We start from the raw sequence: 9851 nt of genomic DNA on the forward strand, positions 1-9851 counted from the left end.
CACATTCTTTGCCAATATCATGTTCTCGTGGAGGCGAGAGAGAAATTAATAAATATGAGAAGCTTAAGGAAAAAAATATGTAAGCGAAGTATGGGCCAACTTGTCTGTTTTGATATGTTTCCTGATTCGGAAAACAGCATTAAAATTACGTGTCAGAAGAAACTTAAATGCTACTCGTTAAAGTGAGAAAAAAAAATTCAATGGCTGCTGCTCTGTGGCCAGTTACCTGACTTTATTCAATGAAAAGTTGCTTTTCAATAAAGCTAGTTTTAACTTTTCAACTCTTTTCATTTTTTTCTTTATTTACAAATTATTTTGCTGGTTTCAACACAGGGGAAAAGTCAAGATATTGTTATACGAGTGACGATGTAAAAGATCAAGCATATTGGGTTTCGTGTGCGAAAGTTGAGTGAGAAAGAGAGAATTATTTGGTTATAATTCTGTAATATTTGTAGCTTTGATTCATGTTTAGTCACACATCATGTTCATGTTGTACAGATCTCGGAAGTGACGTAATTTGACTTGAAAGTTTTTAAAAGCTGCGGCACCAATCTCCCTAAAATTTTTTTGACATTTTCTTTTCTCGGAAAATAACATTAGTCATTGCAATGAAGAATTTTATGACATGTTTTCGCTTAATTTCAATTATTCGGTAAAATTTATCACGAAATGTTAACTTACCAAAAATGAATAATCGAAATTTGACTCTCAATTGTATTTGGTATCCAACCCGCGGGGGGGTGTGGTGGGGGTGGGGGTGGGGGTGGTGTTGTTTGTGGTTGGGGTGAAGGGGAAGAAAGAAAAAAAGATTTAAGATTTTTCTTTGCCTATTGTGGGTTAACCACCACCAAATCCCCCTCACGCATTGAGCCTTGAGTTGGAGGGTTGGGATACTTACTAGTTTCTTCCATTGAAGTGTCCAGAGTGTCAATAACTCATTTCTTCTATTAAATTATTGGATGGAGACTGATAATGAACTTGATCACTCTATGACGCTAGTCTTAGTATATAAAAATTCATATAAATTTTTTTAATTTTCAATAATGTTTTAAAGAGAATGATGAGGTAAATCACGGCTATTCCGATGTATGTGGATAGGGATTTGAGTTTCCAAATGAGTGTTCATTGTCTTCCAAATAAATTATATCGAAAAATTGATCTAAGAAGTTTTGGTAGATTGATAATGTAATATTAAAAAAATATTTATAAAATCTATCAAATTAAATTCCATTGAATACACATATTAAATTTATATAGGTTGACTAGGTACGCAACCAAAATCTTTGTGACAAAAGTAATAATTAGACAAAATTGTGTTTTTGGGTTTGAGAACAAAAGACTCTTGACAAATAAGCAAAGTTAATTAAACGACATTCTCATCCACACCAAATAAATAAGTAAACAATTTGCACTTAAAGGACAACACATGAAGTTCATTGAGTGGTATATATTTATTTACAAAACCAAACAATTTAGTTTTTATCGAAAAACATATCTAAATCACGAGAAATTCTAAAATATATCAGAGATACTGTATCAGCCATACAACAAGCAAATAATACTATGACATGTGTGCATTTAGTTTGAAAATTCATCATGCAAGTAGTGATTATATTAAATTTAATTACACATGGTATGCATGCATTAATTGATTGTAATACATTAGGGGTATTCTAAAATATCTCCTAAACCACACTTACAAACTGCACTCTCATCCGACCAATAAAAAAAAAAAACATCTAACTACACATCACCTAACATTGATGAGTTACAACTAGCTAGTTTTACAAAAGATAAAGTTTTTCATACATTCAACAACAAAATATTATACAAAAGTCCAACACTACTCTTCAATATGTAAGCTAAAATGCAAGCCCTAACTTGCACTCTAGGGTATTAATTAGTTACGTAATTCATTTAGTGAAGTAACTCCGGGGGGAGAAGAGACGGCGAGGGGAGAACATTCCGATGTGCCTCGGCGAAGCAAGGCCATCGATTGCTCGAAAATCAGACATGATGAATCTTTCCCTCTCCTCACTTCTATGATTCCTCAAGGCTCCATTGAAAGTTCCGTACTTCACCAACTTACCAACCCATGATTTTTTCTTAGGAGACTTGTGATCATTGTTCATTTTCTCACTCAAGTAACCTTTAACCGCACTCAAACCTTGCTCCACAACGTCCATTGGCGGCGAAACGAGAGGGTTTCCTTCTAAGGAGAGCTTTTGCAACTTCCTGAGGCACCCGATGGAGTCGGGTAGAGTGGTGATCTTGTTGTAACTCACATCTAATTCGACAAGGGACATGAGGAGGCCAATGGAATAAGGCAGGGTTTCAAGATACTGGAAGTTTTGGCTAATATTGAGCACTTCGAGGTTGATTAGGTTTTCTAAGTCTTCAGGGAGGGACTTGAGGCAATTGAGACGGGCGTCTAAGACGCGTAGAGATGTTAGATGAGTGAGTGATTGTGGGAGTATCACTATCTTGTTGCAGTTGATTGAGAGCGTTTTGAGATTGATTAATTCAAATCCAATTGTGTCTGGTAGCTGCCTCAGCTTGTTGAAATTGGCATTCAGTTCTTCTAATGACCTGAAGAATTTAATAAATTAAAATATTAATGCTATTAATTCAAGTTAATGGTGTATTTGGTCCTAAGTAAGTTCTAGAGTGGAACAAAAGTAACTTATAATTGCAATTGTTTATAGGGCGCTTTGAGAGGGCCAAAGGCTAAATTAAAGCAACCTTCTGTCTCCGCACGTTGAGGAATATTTGTGAAAGCAGTAATTAAACTTTTGAAATATTCCATATTTAATTGTCCCTACCATTACCTTCCATTATGTTACGAGTCAAAGGTCTCAATAATTATCACCAAGGTTGATGTATTTGTCAGTCATTATGTCATGGAGAAATTAAAGAACAATTAACCCTCATATGAACTTATCACATCGTTGTACAAGTTCAATGAATAGAACAAATATATATAACTTTATAATTTTCCAGTATTTTAATTCCCATTTTGAGATCAATTGGTCCTCACTATGAAAAGGTTTTCAAAGACTATATCTAGTGCTCTTTTCTTTTTCTTTTTTCTTTTTTTCCTTTATGCTAGTAATCATGATACTATTGATTATACGCAAATTCGTAAAATTATATATTAATGTGAAAGGAAATCATGAAATGACATTAACAAGTTACCTGCAATTCTCAATGGTCTTTGGTAACGATTCGAGAAGATTACCAGAAACATCAAGAACCTTAAGTTTTGACAAGCAGCCAATGGAATTGGGTAAGCATTTAAGCTGATTAGAGTGCACATCCAACACCACCACATTAAGCAACCTTGCTGTTAAGGACTCCGGAATCATCTATCAAGAGTAAACCCAGTAATTGTTTTCGTTAGTAACAAATATTATGATATGAGCTTTCACTTGAGAAAATTGTAATAAGGCATCAATTTTTTTATATATGCATATATATATATATATATATATAGAGAGAGAGAGAGAGAGAGAGAGAGAGAGAGAGAGAGAGAGAGAGAGAGCAACTGACACTTGCGTCTCTAATTTTTCTCACTTTTGCTACTTAGGTTCTTAATTTTTCTTTTTAATATCTTTGATGTTAAAATAAAACAGAAAAAAAACGTAGGTATTCCTTTTTTAATTACAACCCTCTGCTAGCCTAATTGTAATGTATCTACAAAAAAAAATAGGCATGATTTTGTGTGTAAACATTAAAAATTAGGGATCTAGGTGATGGAAATGAGAAACATTAAAGTCTTAAATGTCATTATCACTCATAAAAATTTGCTTAAATTAGTAATTGATTAAGAAATACCCAAAATATCAGATAATATTATACAAAGATAATTAGATAAGGTTTTAATGAACGTTTATTAAGCCGGAAGGAAAAGAAGATAAGCATGAAGTTTGACGGCCACTCGGCCAGCCAATAGAGTCGTTAGTCCTTGTCACACAAGTCATAAAATACAAATATAATACAGAATAAGAAAGAAATTGAATTTGTGTGAGTAAAGAATTGATGTGTAAACATCGTATTAATTGTGGTCCTAATCAGAAGAAAATAGATTTAAGTGAAAGTCAAAAACAATAGGAGCACGATCGCGTTTTCTTCTACTTTTATCAACAAAATCTGCACGGCGTAGCTCTATTTATAGTTGATGTTTCGGCAGTTGACTAAAGTATGTAAGCCGCCGGATACACTAAATCGTAGATTGGTAGTAGTTGCTTTATGATCAAGGAAAAGAAATTTTAATAACTTCTTTTGTACAACAAAATTGAAAATATTCAAATCAACAGTTTGACAAATTGATTATTAGGAGTAAATGCGTTCAAATTGTCGTGAAAATTTTATTGAAAAAAAATTATATACTGATAATGACAAATAGTAATATTATTCTTATTAAGAGTTTCGGTATTACTGGAGAATAATATGCTCTACAAATTTAAACATACCACAAAATAAGTCATAACACGTGACGATAAGTTAAAATATTTTGACTTGAATTAAAACAATTTATTTGGTAAAGAAAAAGATAATAGGTACGGTAAGGTTCTATATTTTCCAGAAAAACAAAAAATCCAACTTTTTGGTGCAAAACGAGCCGTCACGATTTCCTTTCATACACACATATGGCAAGAAAGAGAGAGCCCGTTTGATTTTCTTTCTGTCGTTAAATTTAGAATCTTTGCATGCACAAAACTTTGACATAAAAGTACGAGGAAAGGATCATCAAAAGTTTGATATATGAAATGGGTTGATATCAAAATTTAATTTTATTAACAGGAACTTCAATCTATTATGAGCTTTAATTAATAAATATATGTATCTGTATGTATATATTCGTACCTGAAGATTGTTATTGGAGAGATCAAGCTTGTAAATGGTGCCCAAATTGATAGAAGGGATAGGGAGAGAATCCAAGGACATGCCACTCAAATCAACAACCTCGAGGCTCTCAGCTTCCTGTATCGATGTTCGCCGATGATCAGCGGCTTTCCTCCTCATATCCAGCTTGTTCGTTTGGTGATGATGGAATTGTTGCTGCTGTTCATACATCATATTTCTTCTTGTTTCAAAGAAAATGACGCACACAAACCCTAGAGAGGAGAAAGAGGTGAAAGGGCTTGTTTGTTACGGGGTAAATTATCAAAATGAAGTTGTGGGGGGTTAAGCAAATTTATATAATCGTACGATAAATGTTATAAAAGCGATGGCAAGGACGTACGGATGAGAAGAAATGACCAAAGCGAGAACGTATGAGTGACGTTGTAAGTTTTAGTGAGGGAAGAGAAATCAAAGTACAAGGCCGTATCGTGAGGGGATTGCGTGGCCATGTGATAAAGTCAACTCTTTCTTTTTTGTTTTTTTTGTTGATAGCCAGTGAATCTCGGTTCGGTTAAAAAAAAATGGTGTCATCATGTAACGTGTAGACTAAATCCAATTTGATTTTTATTCTATTTGAGTTTTTTTTTATTCTTTTTTGTACGAGAGAAAGGGAACAAAAAATTTTAAAAAAAAAAAAATCAATGAGGGGCTCCAATGTTTTGAGTTATTTTAGCCGGGTTTTACAATTTACAAAAATCGTCACTCGGTACCCGTTTTATGAACTATCAGTCTCCATCAGTACATATAACAGAATGAAATTTCTATTGTTTTCCTATTTACCTAAGGAAAGATCTCTTTTTGGCCGAGTAGACTGGAGCCCTTATTTACTTGAGAAAATAACTCCATTTCCTTTTATATTAATACCATTCCCATTTGAATATAGGGATAAAGTATTTTTTACGTTTATCTTACAATCACATGGACCAATATTAATATTCGTCTATAGAAGGTATTCTAAGCGATGATTTTAGTAAACTATAGACCCGTTTGGGGCAGCTGCGCTGCCACCGCGCAGCTGCTCCCCAGGCCAAAATTTGGTTACTAACTGTTATTTTCAAAGACTTTAGCAGCATGCTTACATACGAGTGGCTTCGAATTTCAACATGATATAGCCATAAAGACTAAAATAAAATAAAGATCAACTTAACAACTCATGAAAGACAGCCACAGGTATTGATTTATGAATACTTATTATGCCACTAGCCTAAAATCTCTTTATAGGAATGTTTTATATCGAAAAAAATTTCATATAATCGTAGAAAATTATAGTCTCAATTTAGGTTAGTTTTTAATAGAAATAAACACGACGCTATAATAAATTAAAATTGTTCTAAATTCCAACTTAAGAAATTTGTCTTTACATAATAATAATGATTCATATATTGTAAAATATCTATGTTTTTTTACATTAAAAATTTAGGATAGAGAAAATATTCTTCTAATGTTATTTGAGATTATGAATTATTCTCTAGAGCTGTTATCAAATCATTGTATAGTTTTATAGAATTTAGATTGAAAGAGAAACATTTAAAAAAATGTAAACATTTAGACTTTTAGGATGATTTGCATATTCTTGATGTTAAATACATATATGTACTAGTTTTTTAAAATTATATCTATCTCCTATATTAGTTAGTAATGTCTTGTATATTTTACCTTTATATTACTTGCATTGAGAATAAATAAATTCAAATGATAATTTTGTAACTATACTTCTATTAAACTATAACTTCCTTATATTGTGTGTAAGGTATGATTATAAAAAGATATTAAAGTATTACTGAATTTGTTTGAATTAAAATGTTTCCTTCTTGAAAGTTATAAATAATTTCGGCTTAACCGAATGGCACATAGATTTATATTCAGTCTCTTGGCAGTATTAGGCTACTGGTAATCAAATTGTTCTTATCTTAATTCCACTTGATTGTTTAAAATTAACAAAAATAATACAATTTAAAAATTCGATACATAGTTTAAAGATATGATACGAAGCATAGGTTATAAAAAAAATAGACTTAATTGTGACAAGTATCGTCCAGCTTGCATGGATATTAAATAATGTCATATTATTATACAGGTACAGCAACCGCCTTCAAGGTGTGACACTCTGTACCTTTATAATAAAAATCTGCAAATTTAGACTTGTACGGCCAAGCCATAAGAATTCGGTACAATTACGGTTGACATTTTATTTATAGTCAATTGATGTATGAAGAATAATTCTAACGCATATGGGATAAGTTTGAAGATAACAACTTGTTTATGAAAAAATTTACAAAGATTTTGAGATTTTGACTATGACACCGCTCTTTTTGTTTTGTTTTTTGTTTTTTTTTTGTTTTTTTTGTCTTTCTTATAAAGATTATGATAAAATTGCAAACATATTATATGTCGGAGATGACAAAAATTATGCATTTAGTAGAATATAAATTTATTGTTGATCTTTTAATAATTTTATCTCATGCGTGCATCTATAATAATATATAGTTAAGATTTAATTATTTATATATTCTTATCTAGTAATTACCAATCGGTTCTTTTTAAGAAATTAGCACACAAAATAAATCATGACGTCCGAATCCCATTTAGTAAAGGATGGAGATAATGATATTGTCAATAGCTAGACCAAAATGACCCTAAAACTTGTATGGAAAAAAAGGGCATAGACCTCCCAAGTGTGTCCGAAGAAACCGTGTTATTTTAAAAATTAACATTAAGACCCTTTTCTATTATGGATTCTCTTTAAATGCAGGGGGACAATGACATTATAATCTAACTGGTCCTCTCGTTTCCATCTACATAGGTGAAAAACGATCTAGCTACTCATTGAAGCAAAAAATTGAAAGTTCGGTGTCTTTTCCAAAAAATCCAACAAAATGATTATGACACGTGGGTTGAATACGGAATAAAGTCCAATAAAATTAAGTCCAATTTCGATACGGAATGGAGAGGTAAATGGGGTACAGAGGGAAGGCAAAGCTTATCTTACATCAACTGTACGTTACAGTTACAAAGTTTTGAATCCTCAGAAAAGTTAATAATTATGAAAAAGTCAATAAATTTTAAAGTTTTATTTTAAACCCCAAGCTGCACTGCAATTGTACTTCAATTTTTTTTTTTAAGTTTTTCATTTATATTTATAGCAAATTCAGTACCAAGTTTTTATTCTATTGAATCTCTAACTTGTTTAATCTTATATTTATTGAGTTTTTATTCATTATATTAATGATTTCTTACTTTAATATATCATGATCTTCAATGTTGAAGTCTTTTATTAATTGTTTAACTTTATTAAATTTTTTACTCATTTGATCTCCTAACTTTTTAATTTGTTTTATATTTTCTTTATTAAAATTATTAATTTCTAACATTTCATTTGCTTTTTCTATATCATTTATAAATAAATTTGGGTTTCCTAATTTATTTAATAAATATAGCGAAATTCAATTTAATTGATTATTTTCCCGCATGTCTGAATCATTGATCGGATCAGAGGATTAAAATCTTTCGTAAGAAAATCCTCTTTGTATATAGCTAGAATGTGGTATCGTTTGCTTTTTCTATTTCATTTATAAATAAATTTGGGTTTCTTAATTTATTTATAAATATAGTGAAATTCAATTTAATTGATTATTTTCCCGCATGTCTGAATTATTGATTGGATCAAATGATTAAAATTTTTCATAAGAAAATCCTCTTTGTATATAGTTAGAATGTGGTAACTTATTAGTTTATATATTTTGTAAAATTATTAGAGGTTCTAATGATTTATTCATTGTAACATCTTTCTAGTAATTTATTAGAGTCATAATATATTTATGACATTTAATATCTCTTATAATTCAAGATGCTAAATTTAGATTATATATATATATATATATATAAGAAAAAAAATCTAGTTTATTCTCAGTAGAGATAAGAAATTATAAATTCATGTGCAAATATATATTCAAAATTTATAAACCTTTTATGAATATGATAATTATTTAGATCTTTATAAAAATATAGTAAAAACTTTTAAAAATTTTAAGAATAAATGTAGAAGAGATGGTTAACAAAATCATTTAGTTATACAAAATTAATGAGGACTTATTTGAAAAAATAAGTAAATATGTGATTCAAAACAATATTTTTTGTAAAAAGCTATTACACCCATACCTCGTTTTAGGTTAAAATTATTTTCATCCATTAGATTAAGAAATATCAAAATCTAACCACACATATGCATTGGCTGTTTGTTACATCTAATGTAACATAAGCTTTGCCCAGAGGGAAGGCAAAGCTGATTTAAGCCCACAACATGTGAGAGTTGAATTAAAGACAAAGTCCAGCTCACGTTGGGAGAATCAATGTGCATGCCTCGAACCAAACGACAAAATTAGAGAGCGAAAAACCTTTAAAAAAAATTCAACGACGAAGGAGAAGTCGTGAAGGAATAAGAGTTTTTTTTAAGACCTCCCCTAAGATTTGATATAATTATAGTTAGATGGTAAGATTAAAAGTATTCTCACTTATCCCTCTGTCGTTAGTATACATATGCGTATGACATTAATATATGAGGGCAAAAATGCAAAAGGCTTGTTGAAAATCTAAAAAATTCAAGTAACAAACAAAAAATATTTTGAATCCTACTGGATAATTATATTATCTGATTGCATTTAATATTCATTGTGTAAAAGACTTAATTTTCTCTTTCTTAGTACAAAACTCAATTGAAATGCTTTACTCTTACATCAAGAAATCAAACCATTTTCACTCCACTCCCCTACTCTCAGTTGTTGGAATGAAAGCAAATGAACACAAAGAGCATATAACCCATGAATAAGACAAGCCAGGGTGGTCGAAGAAGGCCACCGACTAGTGAGTATCGACGGTGGGCGGGATCTGCCACTGGTATTGAAATTGGTATAAGATTAGTTTCTTTATCAAAGTCTAAAATTTATTGT

At 30.8% G+C, this 9851-nt stretch overlaps 1 protein-coding gene across 1 annotated transcript; it reads right to left on the minus strand.

The window, feature by feature from the left end:
• Positions 1–1900: 1900 nt before the first annotated feature.
• On the minus strand, positions 1901–5147 carry LOC18054991 (plant intracellular Ras-group-related LRR protein 6). The gene is made up of 3 exons (XM_006453155.2): positions 4867–5147; positions 3196–3365; positions 1901–2589 (listed from the first exon to the last, which is right to left on the minus strand). Exons 1-3 carry the CDS (start codon positions 5077–5079, stop codon positions 1914–1916), a joined length of 1059 nt encoding a protein of 352 aa, XP_006453218.1. The 5' UTR covers positions 5080–5147; the 3' UTR covers positions 1901–1913.
• Positions 5148–9851: the final 4704 nt, after the last annotated feature.

Source organism: Citrus clementina, unplaced genomic scaffold (genome assembly GCF_000493195.1).
Source record: "Citrus clementina cultivar Clemenules unplaced genomic scaffold, Citrus_clementina_v1.0 scaffold_1, whole genome shotgun sequence".
Taxonomy (NCBI): Eukaryota; Viridiplantae; Streptophyta; class Magnoliopsida; order Sapindales; family Rutaceae; genus Citrus; species Citrus x clementina.